Consider the following 18,677-nt stretch of genomic DNA (forward strand, 5'->3'; position numbering starts at 1 on the left):
GAGGAGGACAAAGGGTTCAATTAAGAGGGGGAAAATAGAGTACGAGAAGAAGCTTGCCGGGAACATAAAAACTGACTGCAAAAGCTTCTATAGATATGTGAAGAGAAAAAGATTAGTGAAGACAAATGTAGGTCCCTTGCAGTCGGATTCAGGTGAATTTATAATGGGGAACAAAGAAATGGCAGACCAATTGAACAAATACTTTGGTTCTGTCTTCACGAAGGAAGACACAAATAACCTTCCGAAACTACTAGGGGATCGAGGGTCTAGTGAGAAGGAAGAACTGAAGGATATCCTAATTAGGTGGGAAATTGTGTTTGGGAAATTGGAATTGAAGGCTGATAAATCCCCGGGACCTGTAACACAACTTTTTAAAAAGGGAGGGAGAGGGAAAGTGGGTAATTATAGACCAGTTAGCCTGACATCAGTAGTGGGGAAAATGTTGGAATCAATTATTAAAGATGAAATAGTGGCGCATTTGGAAAGCAGTGACAGGATCGGTCCAAGTCAGCATGGATTTATGAAGGGGAAATCATGCTTGACAAATCTTCTGGAATTTTTTGAGTATGTAACCAGTAGAGTGGACAAGGGAGAACCAGTGGATGTGGTGTATTTGGACTTTCAAAAGGATTTTGACACGGTCCCACACAAGAGATTGGTGTGCAAAATCAAAGCACATGGTATAGGGGTAATGTACTGACGTGGATACAGAACTGGTTGGCAAACAGGAAGCAGAGAGTCGGGATTAACGGGTCCTTTTCAGAATGGCAGGCAGTGACTAGTGGAGTGCTGCAGGGCTCAGTGCTGGGACCCCAGCTCTTTACAATGATCAATACATCAATGATTTGGATGAAGGAATTGAGTGCAATATCTCCAAGTTTGCAGATGACACTAAACTGGGTGGCGGTGTGAGCTGTGAGGTGGACGCTAAGAGGCTGCAGGGTGACTTAGACAGATTAGGTGAGTGGGGAAATGCATGGCAGATGCAGTATAATGTGAATAAATGTAGGTTATCCACTTGGGGGGACAAAAACATACAGACAGAATATTATCTGAATGGCGGCAGATTAGGAAAAGGGGAGGTGCAACGAGACCTGGGTGTCATGGTTCATCAGTCATTGAAAGTTGGCATGCAGGTACAGCAGGCGGTGAAGGCGGCAAATGTTGGTCTTCATAGCTAGGGGATTTGAGCAGGGAGGTCTTACTGCAGTTGTACAGTGCCTTGGTGAGGCCTCACCTGGAATATTGTGTTCAGTTTTGGTCTCCTAATCTGAGTAAGGACGTTCTTGCTATTGAGGGAGTGCAGCAAAGGTTCACCAGACTGATTCCAGGGATGGCTGGACTGACATATGAGGAGAGACTGGATCAACTGGGCCTTTATACAATGGAGTTTAGAAGGATGAGAGGGGATCTCATAGAAATATACAAGATTCTGACGGGACGGGACAGGTTAGATGCAGATAGATTGTTCCCGATGTTGGGGAACTCCAGAACCAGGGGACACAGTCTTAGGATAAGGGGTAGGCCATTTCGACTGAGATGAGGAGAAACTTCTTTTCTGTTTTCTGTTGGTTAGCCAATCCTCTATCCATGCTAATATATTACCCCCAACCCCGTGAGCTTTTATCTTGTGCAGTAACCTTTTATGTGGCACCTTGTCAAATGCCTTCTGGAAATCTGAATACACCACATCCACTGGTTCCCCTTTATCCACCCTGCTCGTTACATCATCAAAGAACTCCAGCAATTTTGTCAAACGTGATTTCCCTTTCATAAAACCATGCTGACTGCTTGATTGAATCATGCTTTTCCAAATGTCCCGCTACTGCTTCCTTAATAATGACTCCAGCATTTTCCCAACGACAGATGTTAGGCTAACTGGTCTATAGTTTCCTGCTTTCTGTCTCCCTCCTTTCTTGAATAGGAGCATTACATTTGCGGTTTTCCAATCTGCTGGGACCTCTCCAGAATCCAGGGAATTTTGGTAAATTACAACCAATGCATCCACTATCCCTGCAACAACTTATTTTAAGACCCTCGGATGCAGACCAGCAGGTCCAGGGGATTTGTCCACCTTTAGTCCATATTTGAATCCCTCCAATCAGGTATTCGCCCCTGCCACAGTAATGAAACGGCTCTCAGCAAAGTCACAAATGACATCCTTTGTGACTGTAACAAAGGTAAACTATCCCTCCTCATCCTGTCTGCAGCCTTTGACACAGTTGACCACTCCATCCTCCTCGAACACCTCTCCACCATCGTCCAGCTGGGTGGGACTGCACTCGCCTGGTTCCATTCTTATCCATCTAATCGTAGCCAGAGAATCACCTGCAACGACTTCTGTTCCCACCCCCGCATCGTTACCTCTGGTGTCCCCCAAGGATCTATCCTTAGTCCCCTCCTATTTCTCATCTACATGCTGCCACTTGGCGACATCATTCGAAAACACAGCGTCAGTTTCCACATGTACACTGACAACACCCAGCTCTACCTCACTACCACTTCTCTCGACCCCCTCCTCAGTCTCAGAATTGTCAGACTGCTTGTCCCACATCCAGTTCTGGATGAGCAGAAATTTTCTCCAATTGAATATTGTGAAGACCAAAGCCATTGTCTTTGGTCCCCGGCACAAACTGCGTTCCCCAGCCCCCGACTCCATCCCTCTCCATCTGAGGCTAAACCAGACTGTTCACAACATAGGTGTTATATGTGACCCTGAAATGAGCTTCCGGCCACATATCTGCAGCATAACTAAGACCGCCTATTTCCACCTTTTGGTAATCTGTCCTGATTTCTCCTTATGTGGCTCGGTGTCAAATTTATTTTGCAAAACAACTGTGAAGCGTCTTGGGACCATGCACTATGCTAAAGGTGCTATGTGAATACACGTTGTTGTTGTGACTGCCCCAGTCTGTAACTGTTGTCAATGTGTATCTTGCCCAGTCTGTGTCTCGCTCTGTGCCTCAGGTGCTCCTGTGCTTGCACTGTACGCTTGAACCCGTCATTCCCAGTCTGGGCTGGGGTGGATCATGTGAAACGTGAGTATGCAGGGATCCCAACACGACTTGTGAAATGGCAACTCACCAGGACTGCGCGGAAAACCGTGGAAGTGACTCCCTCGGCAATCTCGTACTCGCCCTTCTCATTTGGCCGTGTGAAGTTATACTCTCGGCCTGAGGTGAACATTCTGGGGGAGAAAAGGGCAAAACTCTTAAAGCAAGAATGGGACCCCACTCAATGTGTAGTCCCTCCCCACACCACGCACCTCACCGAAGGGGGCCATTCCAGCCCCCTCCCCGTGTAGCCCCTCCCCAAACCACACCCCTCACCGAGGGGGGCTGTTCCAGCCCCCTCCCCGTGTAGCCCCTCCCCAAACCACACCACACCGAGGGGGGCCATTCCAGCCCCCTCCCCGTGCAGCCCCTCCCCACACCACACACCACACCGAGGGGCGGGCAACAGTCACTCCAGCCCCTGGTGCAATGCTGCCCTCCGTCAGTGCTGCACTTCACTGAATCTGATTGTCAGTGGGGTGACTCATTGTTCCCTGGGACCTTCGGGTCTGTACAACACTGACCGGGGCTGATCCCGGGAATGTCAGGGCTGATCCCGGGAATGTCGGGGCTGATCCCGGGAATAGGTCTGTACAGCACTGACCGGGACTGACCCTGGGAATGTCAGGGCTGATCCCGGGAATGGGTCTGTACAGCACTGACCGGGGCTGATCCCGGGAATGTCGGGGCTGATCCTGGGAATGGGTCTGTACAGCACTGACCGGGACTGACCCCGGGAATGTCAGGGCTGATCCCGGGAATGGGTCTGTACAGCACTGACCGGGGCTGATCCCGGGAATGTCGGGGCTGATCCCGGGAATGGGTCTGTACAGCACTGACCAGGGCTGATCCCGGGAATGAGTCTGTACAGCACTGACCGGGGCTGATCCTGGGAATGTCGGGGCTGATCCCGGGAATGGGTCTGTACAGCACTGACCGGGGCTTATCCCGGGAATGTCGGGGCTGATTCCGGGAATGGGTCTGTACAGCACTGACCGGGGCTGATCCCGGGAATGAGTCTGTACAGCACTGACCGGGGCTGATCCTGGGAATGTCGGGGCTGATCCCGGGAATGGGTCTGTACAGCACTGACCGGGGCTGATCCCGGGAATGTCGGGGCTGATCCCGGGAATGGGTCTGTACAGCATTGACCGGGGCTGATCCCGGGAATGTCGGGGCTGATCCCGGGAATGGGTCTGTACAGCACTGACCGGGGCTGATCCCGGGAATGTCGGGGCTGATCCCGGGAATGGGTCTGTACAGCACTGACCAACACGCCAAGCTGAGTGACTAACTGAGCCACTGAGAGACGCTGTGACTAGTTTGAAAGCTGCTGGTGTTGATGTGCAGGTGCTTAAGGCAGCAGGTTTGATGGAGACCAGCACCTACCGACCCAGCATGGTGTCCGGGTGCGTTGCGAAGATGACGGGATCGACCACAAACCGCGTGTTATCAACAATCAGCACCACACGTTCGGAGGCCTTCCAGGATTTGCTGCTTTCCTTTCCCTTGGTATCTGCAGCTCCTTTTTTATTCAGGCGGGTGTTCAGCCCCAGGTGGGGATTAGCCCATCCATCCTTGCCCCAGAGGGTTAAGCCTGGCTCGAAATCGGGACAGCTCTGGTGACCCTGTGCACTGTAAACAGGGGAAGGGCCACCTTTACAATGGTGAGGGCTTGTGGTGTGGGAGAAGCGTCCCAGCTCCGGATCTGGGGGAGAGAAAGTGCTGCGTTAGTCTTATCTCACATTGCCCCTCAAACAGCAGTGTGCAGGTAGACTGACCTAAAGGCTGATCAATAAGGTGACTGTCCCAATAAATGAGCTCCTGCCCAACTGCAATCCCAACTTGTGCCGGGATACTACGTGGGTCCCTGACCCTAACCCTAACCCTAACTGCAGTGGATTTAGCCCATTCGTGAACACAGTAACGAGAAAACCTGGATCCAAAGTTATTCCTGGAAAGGAATTGTTTATTAATCTGAGATTTAGCCCAATGGATTCCCCCAGGGAGCACGAGATACCTTCCCTCCCCTGGTCAGAGTCAGCTTCTTGAGTGTGAGCGAGAGAGAGTGTGAGAGCGCGCAGGAGGGGAGTGGGACAGAGGGGGAGCAGGGTGGCGGAGAGGGGGAAGAGCGGGAGAGGACAGGGTAACGGGGTAGCAGCAGAGGGAGCGGGATGGGGGGGAGCGGGGGAAGTGGAGGGGCAGAGTGGGGTGGGGGCTGGAGGGGCAGAGTGGGGGCAGCAGGGGGGGTGGAGGGGCAGAGTAGGGATGGGGGCAACAGGGGGGGGTAGCGGGGGACAGGGGAGGAACGGAATGGGAAAGAACTTTGGGTAAAGTTGCCGCATGGGCAGATGGGATTGTCCTCTGCCCACTAGATGGTGCTGTTTCTTGTCATGCCCGGCTCACATCAGGCGATAGTGTTACACTCGCTCTGTGCCCGGGATAGTGTTACACTCGCCCTGTGCCCGGGGCGATAGTGTTACACTCGCTCTGTGCCCGGGATAGTGTTACACTCGCTCTGTGCCCGGGATAGTGTTACACTCGCTCTGTGCCCGGGATAGTGTTACACTCGCTCTGTGCCCGGGATAGTGTTACACTCGCTCTGTGCCCGGGGCGATAGTGTTACACTCGCCCTGTGCCCGGGATAGTGTTACACTCGCCCTGTGCCCGGGATAGTGTTACACTCGCTCTGTGCCCGGGATAGTGTTACACTCGCTCTGTGCCCGGGATAGTGTTACACTCGCTCTGTGCCCGGGATAGTGTTACACTCGCTCTGTGCCCGGGATAGTGCTACACTCGCTCTGTGCCCGGGATAGTGTTACACTCGCTCTGTGCCCGGGATAGTGCTACACTCGCTCTGTGCCCGGGATAGTGTTACACTCGCTCTGTGCCCGGGATAGTGCTACACTCGCCCTGTGCCCGGGATAGTGTTACACTCGCTCTGTGCCCGGGATAGTGCTACACTCGCTCTGTGCCCGGGATAGTGTTCCACCTGCTCTGTGCCCGGGATAGTGTTACACTCGCTCTGTGCCCGGGATAGTGTTACACCTGCTCTGTGCCTGCCACTGCCCCCAGAGTATGGATCGGAGAATGGGGCGATGGGGTGACATCCGCTCTGTGCCTGTGGTCTGTCGAGATCCCACTGTGGGAATGCAGTCTGACTGATGCTTCTTGAGCACATGACGCTGAGGTTGTCGGGTGAGAAGCACCCTGGCTCAGCTCCCACTCGAGGGAAAGGGATCGCAGCCAATGGGAGATGAACAGCCTCTCGACACACATCAGGAACAAGTTGCCCCTGTAGGTGTGCAGCAGGGCCTTGGGTTAGCGTCTGTCGGCGGTGGTCTTGGTTGACAGGAAGGTGTAGTGGCTCTCCCCCCGACTGAAGCCTGTGTCTGTCTCACCCAGCGCTCGCTCATTCACCTCTAGCTCGCACTGTTACATATCCAGTTCTGCAGTGCCAGACTGGTTGGAGGGAGCCTTCCACATTTGAACATTATCTACACTCTCCTGATGTGGGGGAAGGGGTGGCAGGACAGAGGCCCGGAGTGCACGACCACCTCCACACTGAGCTGTGCTCAGTCGATCCCGGGATTAACCCGGACAGTGGGGGATTAACCCTGACAGTGGGGGATTAGAAACATGGAAACATAGAAAATAGGTGCAGGAGTAGACCATTCGGCCCTTCGAGCCTGCACAACCATTCAATATAATCATGGCTGATCATTCACCTCAGTACCCCATTCCTGCTTTCTCTCCATAACCCTTGATCCCTTTAGCCGCAAGGGTCACATCTAACTCCCTTTTGAATATATCTAACGAACTGGCCTCAACAACTTTCTGTGGTAGAGAATTCCACAGGTTCACCACTCTCTGGGTGAAGAAGTTTCTCCTCATCTCGGTCCTAAATGGCTTACCCCTTATCCTTAGACTGTGTCCCCCTGGTTCTGGACTTCCCCAACATCAGGAACATTCTTCCTGCATCTAACCTGTCCAATCCTGTCAGAATTTTATATGTTTCTATGAGATCCCTCTCATCCTTCTAAATTCCAGTGAATATAATAAGCCCAATTGATCCAATCTTTCTTCATATGTCAGTCCAGCCATCCCGGGAATCAGTCTGGTGAACCTTCGTTGCACCCCCTCAATAGCAAGAATGTCCTTCCTCAGATTAGGAGACCAAAACTGAACACAATATTCAAGGTGTGGCCTCACCAAGGCCCTGTACAACTGCAGTAAGACTTCCCTGCTCCTCTACTCAAATCCCCTCGCTATGAAGGCCAATATTCCATTTGCCTTCTTCACCGCCTGCTGTACCTGCATGCCAACTTTCAATGACTGATGTACCATGACACCCAGGTCTCGTTGCACCTCCCCTTTTCCTCATTTGTCACCGTTCAGATAATATTCTGCCTTCCTGTTTTTGCCACTAAAGTGGATAACCTCACATTTATCTACATTATACTGCATCTGCCATGTATTTGCCCACTCACCTAACCTGTCCAAGTCACCCTGCAGCCTCTTAGCATCCTCCTCACAGCTCACACCGCCACCCAGCTTAGTGTCATCTGCAAACATTAACCTGGACAGTGGGGGATTAACCCGGACTCCTGGCTTCCGATTGGATGCCCAAATCTGCTTTCCTGACTGCCAATTGCACGGTGTGTTTTTGAGGGAGTGGAGTTAATGAGCCCTGTTCTCCGAGACAGGGATGTGTAGTGCTCACACTGTACCCTCGCAAGCTCTGTATTCATTATAAGCAGACTGTGAATGCTGGCTCACTGAGACAGAAACAGCAAACGCTGCAAACTCACAGGTGTGTTGGTGTCTGTAACTATTTCCAGTGTGACCCACAAAACATGATGCTGTCTCTTCTCTTCACAGCTGCTGATTTCCCCGCTGTGTATCTCAGCATTTTGTTTGCCTTTTCGTGATCTTAGATTAAAAAGCCTCCCAGCCTTCGCTGCACTGCCTGGTGTGGGACGGAACAGTGCGTGGGTGGGTGCTCAGCCCCTGGCGAGTTAGCCATTCACTATTTTCAAAAGGGAGTTGGATAAGTATCTGAAGGAAAAGAAATGCTGGACTACGGGGAAAGGGCGGGGCAGTGGGGCTTGTTGAGGGTCAGCACGGGCTCGATGGGTTGAATGGCCTTCCGTGCTGTAACCGTTGTATGAAGCAGGCGGCAGTCAGAGTAAGGAGGGGATCAGCCAGGCATCCCGCTTCTGATCGGCAAGCCGCAAAGCCTCCTCGGCTGCAAGTGCGAGCAGGTGCATGCTGGGTCAGGTAGTCCCTCAAACATGGCCACCTGTGGCATCTGGCAACAGCCAGCATCATTGGGAAAGGACAGGAGGTGGGGGGCCGGGAGGAACTGAGGACCAAGCACTTAGGGGCTGAAATTGCCCGTTTCGTTATGCTTCCTAACACCAGACAGCAGCGGCCACGCTGCTGAGTGCAATGGCCGCCGACATGGGTGTAATGGCCGCCATTATCAAAATTCTGCTTCCGTTTTATCTCGATGGTGACCCGATCTCTCCCCCCGCCAGCTCCCCCCCCCAGCCAAACTGCTGCCGATCCGTGCTCAGTGTGTCATCACCGTGTACACCGCCAATCTATCTCCCAACACCGACATTTCGTCGTGAAAATCTTCGGCTCGCCCAGCGGTGCCAAAACAAGCTTTTTCCCGGTGGTCCAGTGAGGCTGCAGCTTCCCTTAAAGGGGAGGGCCCACTTCCGCTGAAGCCATGTTTCATCTTTCGTCGGCTAGTGCCATGTTGGCCCGACAATTATGTCCCCCACCACCGTTGGTTCGGCCGATACCCTCCCTGGTGGCCCAGTGGACCGTGATAACGTCATTGTGGCGGCCACTCTGCACCGCCCCCCCTCCAACCTCCGCCCCCAGGTGTCGCCACCGCAGGGTACCCCCCGTTAACAGCAACTTCCGGATCCGAGTAAAAAACAGAGCGGAATTTCGCTCAAGAGGCAACCTCAAGTACCGCGTTGGTAAAAATGGGCTGTGTGTACACCATTTCGGGAAGCAGGCAATTTCGGCCCCTCAGTGTCAGCTGTGGCTCAGTGGGCAGCACTCTCGCCTCTGAGTCTGAAGATTGGGGGTTCAAGTCCCACTCCAGAGACTTGAGCACAAAATACAGGCTGACACTCCAGGGTGTACTGAGGGAGCGCCGCACTGTCGGAGGGGCAGTACTGAGGGAGCGCCGCACTGTCGGAGGGGCAGTACTGAGGGAGCGCCGCACTGTCGGAGGGGCAGTACTGAGGGAGCGCCGCACTGTCGGAGGGGCAGTACTGAGGGAGCGCCGCACTGTCGGAGGGGCAGTACTGAGGGAGCGGCGCACTGTCGGAGGGGCAGTACTGAGGGAGCGGCGCACTGTCGGAGGGGCAGTACTGAGGGAGCGCCGCACTGTCGGAGGGGCAGTACTGAGGGAGCGCCGCACTGTCGGAGGGGCGTACTGAGGGAGCGCCGCACTGTCGGAGGGGCAGTGCTGAGGGAGCACCGCACTGTCGGAGGGGCAGTACTGAGAGAGCGCCGCACTGTCAGAGGGGCAGTACTGAGGGAGCGCCGCACTGTCGGAGGGGCACTACTGAGGGAGCGCCGCACTGTCGGAGGGGCAGTACTGAGGGAGTGCTGCACTGAGGGAGTGCTGCACTGTCGGAGGGGCAGTACTGAGGGAGCGCTGCACTGTCGGAGGGGCAGTACTGAGGGAGTGCTGCACTGAGGGAGTGCTGCACTGTCGGAGGGGAAGTACTGAGGGAGCGCTGCACTGTCGGAGGGGCAGTACTGAGGGAGTGCTGCACTGTTGGAGGGGCAGTACTGAGGGAGCGCTGCACTGTCGGAGAGGTTATCTTTATGATGAACCCCATCTGCCTTCTCAAGGTGGGGAGTGTAAGAAATCATGGATTGGAAGAAATAACTTGAGACAAAAGTCTCCAGACTGGTGTTAGAATAATTGGATAAACGCCTAGAATCTGCTTCAGTTTGTCATTCCCTGCAGATGTTATAACACTGAAGATTCATTCTAGGGTACAATAGGTAAAGCTCCTTGAACAGCGTGAGCATCAATAACTGAGAGGTCTGAAGGCCAAGAACTGAGAGGTCTGACTGCAGCCTCGGGAGGATCAGGACTGTATCAACAGGAAAGGCATGTGGAGAGTGTCGTGTCATAGCTCGACGTGTCATAGGCTAAATGGTCCTGTCCATTATTTTACGCCAGACCCACCCCTAAAAAAGAGAATGCGCGATATCTGAAGAGTGTTTCAGGACAGACGGTGCAGAGAAGAGCTGTCTGTGCCACCCGCCGCCTGCCCGATTGGGAGTAGCTACTTGTCACGGTCGTACGTCGACTATGTCTATCCTCATTGTGTGTTGTGTTTGACTATATTACTGCTCCTTCATAAAATGTCTTCTAACTCCGAAGACCCTTTGGGTAATGTGTGTGTGACCTGTGATCCTAATATTAACAGCACTATTTCATAGAGGAGCAGGAGAGTTGTCCCCGGTGTCCTGGCTAATATTTACCCCTCAACCAACATCACTAAAGCAGATTATTTGGTTATTATCACGTTGCTGTTTTTGGGACCTTGCTGTGCGTAAATTGCTCACGTTTCCTACAATACAAGTGACTTCACTTCAAAAAGTATTCCTTTGGCTGTTAAGTGCTTTGGGACAGCCTGAGGTCATGAAAGGTGCTATAAAAATGCAGGTCTTGCTTTTTCTTTCTTTTGTTAAACAGATTTGTCAGTGTTTGTGAACTACTCACCCAGGCTGCGCTGCCTGAGAGGGAGAGCCACACTGCGCAGACACGAAGGGAGATTTCCTTCTTCCCGCTGGTGAGGGGCATCGGCCATCGGCTCGGAGGGATACAGACTCCTGTCAGTCACTGCGACAGGTCCGGGAACACCCATCCCCGGACTCCGCATCACCGGCTGCCTCAGCAAGCGTGGCAGGGACCTGCGGGAGGGAGAGAGAAAACAGGTATTACTGACAGGATAAACCCCAACACCGTCTGGGGAGGCCTCATCCTTCGAGATGAAGCCATCAAAAGTACAGCAGTGCGTCAGTGAGTACAAGGTAGGTGCTTGACCATTGAGGCACAGTACAGAGTCAACCCCCACACCTCCCACTGGGCTCACACCACACCACCCCTCCTATTGGCTGAGAGCTCGTGCTGCAAATAGTGTCTCCTTCTGCCCTCCCCCTCCCCCGCCCTCGCTTTCCCCCTCCGCCGTTCCCACCTCCCTGCCCTCGCTCCTCCCTCCCCTGCTCTCACCAGCCCTTGCTTTCCCACCCTCGCTCTCCCCCTCCCTTTCCACCCTCCCCACCCTCACTCTCCTCCGCTCTCCCCTCCTCACTTTCCCCCCTCCCCCGTGCTCCCCCCACTCTCGCCCCTCCCCCGCCCTTGCTTTCCCCCTGCCTTCACTCTCCCCTCTCACTTTCCCCCTCCCCCCGACTCTCCCACTCTCCCCCGCCCTCGTTCTCCCCCTCCCCACCTTGCTTCCTCCTCCCCGTACTTGCCCCCTCACTTTCCCTCCGCCCTCGTTTTCCTCCTCCCCACCTCGCTTCCCCCTCCCCCCACTCTCCCCCTCCCTTGCTCTCCCCCCTCCCTAACTCCCCCCCTCCCCCGCTATTATTCAGCTCCAGCTCTTCTTCCCCTAATTTGGGGAAATCCCATCCACTCACTTCACCCAAAGAGCTGTCCCACACAATCAGGCCACAGCACTGATACAACCGACCCCAACCTACCCGACTGAAAGCTTCCTTTCTCTCATTGCCCCATAAAACAAAAGCCGAGTGTCCTGACCAATATTTAACCATCAACTAATGGAGCTAAAACAGATGAGCTGGTTATTCATTCCATTGCTGTTTGTGGGAGCATGCTGTGCCTGTGCTGCAGTGTGTACTAGCTCATCATCACAGGCACTCCCTCGGAGTCCAGGATGACTTGCTTCCACATTAAAAATGAGTTCTCCGGTGTCTGTTAAGTCCAGTGCGGGCCCTCCAGTCTCTGTCGCAGGTTGGACAGACGGCGGTTGAAAGTACGCTGGTTGAAGTGCCAGTTTGTTGAAGTGCTTGGGTTGCCGTACGCTCCTTCCGCCGTATATGCTCGGTCTCCACGTGCTCCCGGCGAAGAGACTCGAAGTGTTCGGCGCCTTCTCGGATCCTTCTCCTCTACTTTGAGCGGTCTTGGGCCAGGGATTCCCAAGAGTTGGTGGGGAGGTTACATTTTTTCAAGGAGGCTTTGAGGGTGTCCTTGAAGTGTTTTCTCTGCCCTCCTGGGGTTCGCTTGCCATGATGTAGCTCGGAGTACAGCGTTTGTTTCGGGACTCTAGGGCATGCGGACAATGTGGTCCGTCCATCGGAGCTGATCGAGGCCGGTCAATGCCTTGATGCTGGGGATGTTGGCCTGAGAGAGAACGCTGACATTGGTGCGTCTACCCTGCCAATGAATTTGCAGGATTTTGCGGAGGCAGCGTTGGTGGTACTTCTCCAGTGCTTTGATGTGCCTGCTGTACATAGTCCATGTCTCAGAAGCATATATGAGGGCAGGTCTCACTACTGCTGTGTAGACCATGAGCTTGGTGCCGGTTTTAAAGTTCTGGTCTTCAAACACTCTATTCCTTAGACGACCAAAGACTGCGCTGGCACACTGAAGGCAGTGTTGGACCTCGTCATCGATGTCTGCCCTTGTTGACAGTAGGCTCCCGAGATATGGAAAGTGGGCCACGTTGTCCAAGGCCTCATCATGGATTTTGATAATCGGGGGTCAGTGCTGTGTGGCGGGGGCAGGTTGATAGAGGACCTTTGTTTTACGGATGTTTAGGAGATCGTCCTCCGAGCAAGCGCAGAGGTAATCGTCGTGTTAATATTGTAATTCGATGACGGAGGATGGCATGACCTTGGATCTGGACAGAAGGCGACGGAGGTTCAATAGTTTACAGTTTCTTCTATAGATTATCTCCACTCCAGCGGGAAGTTTGCTGACTGTGAGATGTATTATTGCAGCAAGGATGATCGAGAGGAGCGTTGGTGCAATGACAACGCCTTGCTTGACCCCAGTTCGTACATGAATTGGGTCTGTGGTGGATCCATTAGTCAGGATCACAGCTTGCATGTTATCATGAAGCAGGCAGAAGATGGGGACAAATTTTTGAGGACAGCCAAATTTGAAGAGTACACCCCATAATCCCTCACGGTTGACAATGTCAAAGGCCTTTGTCAGGTCAAAGAAGGCCATGTACAGAGATTGGTGCTGTTCCCTGCATTTCTCTTGAATTTGTCACGCGGTGAATATCATGTCCATTGTGCCCCTTAGTGGGTGGAATCCGCATTGCAACTCTGGAAGGAGCTTTTCTGCCACAGGGAGAAGACAATTGAGGAGGATTCTTGCGATAACTTTCCCTGTGGTAGATAGCGGGGAAATTTCTCTGTAGTTACCGCAATCGGACTTAGCCCCTTTCTTGATGATGGTCATTATTAAGGCATCTCTGAGATCCCCTGGCATGCTCTCCTCCTTCCAAATAAGAGAAATGAGCTCATGTATTCGCAACAATAGTGCTTCTCCGCCATGTTTTAGTGCTTCGGCGGGGATTCCATCCCCCCGCCCCCCCCCCCCCCCCCCCCGAGGCCTTGTTGATCCTCAGTTGTCGAATTGCCTTTTCAACCTCATGTAGGATTGGGGTTGTGCTGAGATGGTGGCACATAGCATGCTGTGGGATGGAGTAGAGTATGCTCACGTTGACGTCAGAGTCTCGGTTAAGGAGATCTTCAAAGTGCTCCTTCCAACGAGACCTGACTGCCCCTCTGTCCTTGATTAAAATGTCTTCGTTCTTCGACCGCAATGGGCTAGGACCTTGGGTGCTTGATCCACAGGTGGTCTATACTGAATGCCGGGTCTGTAGGTGGTCTATACTGAATGCTGGGTCCGTAGGTGGTCTATACTGAATGCTGGGTCCGTAGGTGGTCTATACTGAATGCTGGGTCTGCAGGTGGTCTATACTGAATGCTGGGTCTGCAGGTGGTCTATACTGAATGCTGGGTCCATAGGTGGTCTTTACTGAATGCTTGGTCCGTAGGTGGTCTTGACTGAATGCTGGGTCCATAGGTGGTCAAAACTGAATGCTGGGTCCACAGGTGGTCTTCAGTGAATGCTGGGTTCGTAGGTGGTCTTTACTGAATGCTGGGTCCATAGGTGGTCTTTACTGAATGCCGGGTCTGTAGGTTTTCTATACCGAATGCCGGGTCCGTAGGTGGTCTTTACTGAATGCTGGGTCCGTAGGTGGTCTTTACTGAATGCTTGGTCTTTACTGAATGATGGGTCCATAGGTGGTCTGTACTGAATGCTGGGTCCATAGGTTGTCTTTACTGAATGCTGGGTCCATAGGTGGTCTTTACTGAATGCTGGGTCCATAGGTGGTCTTTACTGAATGCTGGGTCCATAGGTGGTCTATACTGAATGCTGGGTCAATAGGTGGTCTATACTGAATGCCGGGTCCATAGGTGGTCTTTACTGAATGCTGGGTCCATAGGTGGTCTTTACTGCATGCTGGGTCTGTAGGTGGTCTTTACTGAATGCCGGGTCCGTAGGTGGTCTATACTGAATGCTGGGTCCGTAGGTGGTCTATACTGAGTGCTGGGTCCGTAGGTGGTCTTTACTGAGTGCTGGGTCCGTAGGTGGTCTATACTGAATGCTGGGTCCGTAGGTGGTCTATACTGAATGCTGGGTCCGTAGGTGGTCTATACTGAGTGCTGGGTCCGTAGGTGGTCTTTACTGAATGCTGGGTCCGTAGGTGGTCTTTACTGAATGCTGGGTCCGTAGGTGGTCTTTACTGAATGCTGGGTCCGTAGGTGGTCTTTACTGAATGCTGGGTCCGTAGGTGGTCTTTACTGAATGCCGGGTCCATAGGTGGTCTATACTGAATGCCGGGTCTGTAGGTTTTCTATACCGAATGCCGGGTTCGTTGGTGGTCTTTACTGAATGCCGAGTCCATAGGTGGTCTATACTGAATGCTGGGTCCGTAGGTGCTCTTTACTGAATGCTTGGTCTTTACTGAATGCTTGGTCTTTACTGAATGATGGGTCCATAGGTGGTCTGTACTGAATGCTGGGTCCATAGGTGGTCTGTACTGAATGCTGGGTCCATTGGTGGTCTGTACTGAATGCTGGGTCCATAGGTGGTCTTTACTGAATGCTGGGTCCATAGGTGGTCAAAACTGAATGCTGGGTCCACAGGTGGCCTTTACTGAATGTTGGGTCCGTAGATGGTCTTTACTGAATGCTGGGTCCATAGGTGGTCTTTACTGAATGCTTGGTCCGTAGGTGGTCTTTACTGAATGCTGGGTCCATAGGTGGTCTTTACTGAATGCTGGGTCCATAGGTGGTCTTTACTGAATGCTGGGTCCATAGGTGGTCTATACTGAATGCTGGGTCAATAGGTGGTCGATACTGAATGCCGGGTCCATAGGTGGTCTTTACTGAATGCCGGGTCCGTAGGTGGTCTATACTGAATGCTGGGTCCATAGGTGGTCAAAACTGAATGCTGGGTCCACAGGTGGTCTTTAGTGAATGCTGGGTTCGTAGGTGGTCTTTACTGAATGCTGGGTCCATAGGTGGTCTTTACTGAATGCCGGGTCTGTAGGTTTTCTATACCGAATGCCGGGTCCGTAGGTGGTCTTTACTGAATGCCGAGTCCATAGGTGGTCTATACTGAATGCTGGGTCCGTAGGTGGTCTTTACTGAATGCTTGGTCTTTACTGAATGCTGGGTCCATAGGTGGTCTTTACTGAATGCTGGGTCCATAGGTGGTCTTTACTGAATGCTGAGTCCATAAGTGGTCTTTACTGAATGCTGGGTCCGTAGGTGGTCTATACTGAGTGCTGGGTCCGTAGGTGGTCTTTACTGAATGCTGGGTCCGTATGTGGTCTTTACTGAATGCCGGGTCTGTAGGTGGTATATACTGAATGCCGGGTCCATAGGTGGTCTTTAATGAATGCCGGGTCTGTCGGTTTTCTATACCGAATGCCGGATCCGTAGGTGGTCTTTACTGAATGCCGAGTCCATAGGTGGTCTATACTGAATGCTGGGTCCGTAGGTGCTCTTTACTGAATGCTTGGTCTTTACTGAATGCTTGGTCTTTACTGAATGCTGGGTCCATAGGTGGTCTTTACTGAATGCTGGGTCTGTAGGTGGTCTTTACTGAATGCTGGGTCTGTAGGTGGTCTTTACTGAATGCTGGGTCCGTAGGTGGTCTTTACGGAATGCCGGTTCTGTAGCTGGTCTGAATACTGGGTCCATAGGTGGTCTTTACTGAATGCCGGGTCCATAGGTGGTCTTTACTGAATGCCGGGTCCATAGGTGGTCTTTACTGAATGCTGGGTCCATAGGTGGTCTTTACTGAATGCTGGGTCCATAGGTGGTCTTTACTGAATGCTGGGTCCATAGGTGGTCTTTACTGAATGCTGGGACTGTAGGTGGTCTTCACTGAATGCCGGGTCCGTAGGTGGTCTTTACGGAATGCCGGTTCTGCAGCTGGTCTGAATACTGGGTCCATAGGTGGTCTTTACTGAATGCCGGGTCCATAGGTGGTCAATACTGAATGCTGGGTCCATAGGTGGTCTTTACTGAATGCCAGGTCCATAGGTGGTCAATACTGAATGCTGGGTCCATAGGTGGTCAATACTGAATGCCAGGTCCATAGGTGATCAATACTGAATGCCGGGTCCATAGGTGGTCTTTACTGAATGCTGGGTCCATAGGTGGTCTTTACTGAATGCTGGGTCTGTACGTGGCCTTTACTGAATGCTGGGTCCGTAGGTGGTCTATACTGAATGCTGGGTCTGCAGGTGGTCTATACTGAATGCCGGGTCCGTAGATGGTCTTTACTGAATGCTGGGTCCGTAGGTGGTCTTTACTGAATGCTGGGTCAGTAGGTGGTCTTTACTGAATGCCGGGTCTTTAGGTGGTCTTTACTGAATGCCGGGTCCATAGGTGGTCTATACTGAATGCCGGGTCTGTAGGTTTTCTATACCGAATGCCGGGTCCGTAGGTGGTCTTTACTGAATGCTGGGTCCGTAGGTGGTCTTTACTGAATGCTGGGTCAGTAGGTGGTCTTTACTGAATGCCGGGTCTTTAGGTGGTCTTTACTGAATGCCGGGTCCATAGGTGGTCTATACTGAATGCCGGGTCTGTAGGTTTTCTATACCGAATGCCGGGTCCGTAGGTGGTCTTTACTGAATGCCGAGTCCATAGGTGGTCTATACTGAATGCTGGGTCCGTAGGTGGTCTTTACTGAATGCTTGGTCTTTACTGAATGCTTGGTCTTTACTGAATGATGGGTCCATAGGTGGTCTGTACTGAATGCCGGGTCCATAGGTGGCATTTACTGAATGCTGGGTCCGTAGGTGGTCTATACTGAATGCTGGGTCTGCAGGTGGTCTATACTGAATGCCGGGTCCGTAGGTGGTCTTTACTGAACGCTGGGTCCGTAGGTGGTCTATACTGAATGCTGGGTCCGTAGATGGTCTTTACTGAATGCTGGGTCTGTCGATGGTCTATACTGAATGCCGGGTCCATAGGTGGTCTTTACTGAATGCTGGATCCGTAGGTGGTCTTTACTGAATGCCGGGTCCATAGGTGGTCTATACTGAATGCTGGGTCAATAGGTGGTCTATACTGAATGCCGGGTCCATAGGTGGTCTTTACTGAATGCTGGGTCTGTCGGTGGTCTTTACCGAATGCCGGGTCCGTAGGTGGTCTATACTGAATGCTGGGTCCTTAGGTGGTCTATACTGAGTGCTGGGTCCGTAGGTGGTCTTTACTGAATGCTGGGTCCGTAGGTGGTCTTTACTGAATGCTGGGTCCGTAGGTGGTCTTTACTGAATGCTGGGTCCGTAGGTGGTCTTTACTGAATGCCGGGTCCGTAGGTGGTCTTTACTGAATGCCGGGTCTGTAGGTGGTCTTTACTGAATGCCGGGTCTGTAGGTTTTCTATACCGAATGCCGGGTCCGTAGGTGGTCTTTACTGAATGCCGAGTCCATAGGTGGTCTATACTGAATGCTGGGTCCGTAGGTGGTCTTTACTGAATGCTTGGTCTTTACTGAATGCTTGGTCTTTACTGAATGATGGGTCCATAGGTGGTCTGTACTGAATGCTGGGTCCATAGGTGGTCTTTACTGAATGATGGGTCCATAGGTGGTCTGTACTGAATGATGGGTCCATAGGTGGTCTGTACTGAATGCTGGGTCCATAGGTGGTCTTTACTGAATGCCGGGTCCATAGGTGGTCTTTACTGAATGCTGGATCCATAGGTGGTCTATACTGAATGCCGGGTCCATAGGTGGTCTATACTGAATGCCAGGTTCATAGGTGGTCTTTACTGAATGCTGGGTCTGTAGGTGGTCTATACTGAATGCTGGGTCCATAGGTGGTCTGTACTGAATGCTGGGTCCATAGGTGGTCTTAACTGAATGCCGGGTCCGTAGGTGGTCTATACTGAATGCCGGGTCCGTAGGTGGTCTATACTGAATGCTGTGTCTGCAGGTGGTCTATACTGAATGCCGGGTCCGTAGGTGGTCTTTACTGAATGCTGGGTCCGTAGGTGGTCTTTACTGAATGCTGGGT

The 18,677-nt window shown here is 52.4% G+C and overlaps 1 protein-coding gene across 3 annotated transcripts in view; it reads right to left on the reverse strand.

The window, feature by feature from the left end:
- Nucleotides 1-18,677, reverse strand: part of LOC139227743 (BTB/POZ domain-containing protein 10-like) — a 183,033-nt gene that overhangs the window by 15,299 nt on the left and 149,057 nt on the right. For all 3 annotated transcript variants that reach the window (XM_070858738.1, XM_070858736.1, XM_070858737.1), the window contains 3 exons: nucleotides 10,822-11,012; nucleotides 4,443-4,761; nucleotides 3,085-3,187 (listed from right to left, as the gene is read on the reverse strand). In XM_070858738.1, the coding sequence (XP_070714839.1) occupies nucleotides 3,085-3,187; nucleotides 4,443-4,761; nucleotides 10,822-10,981 (582 nt within the window). In that variant the 5' untranslated portion in view covers nucleotides 10,982-11,012. The remainder of the gene's footprint in view (nucleotides 1-3,084; nucleotides 3,188-4,442; nucleotides 4,762-10,821; nucleotides 11,013-18,677) is intronic.

Source organism: Pristiophorus japonicus, chromosome 17 (assembly GCF_044704955.1).
Source record: "Pristiophorus japonicus isolate sPriJap1 chromosome 17, sPriJap1.hap1, whole genome shotgun sequence".
Lineage (NCBI taxonomy): Eukaryota > Metazoa > Chordata > Chondrichthyes > Pristiophoridae > Pristiophorus > Pristiophorus japonicus.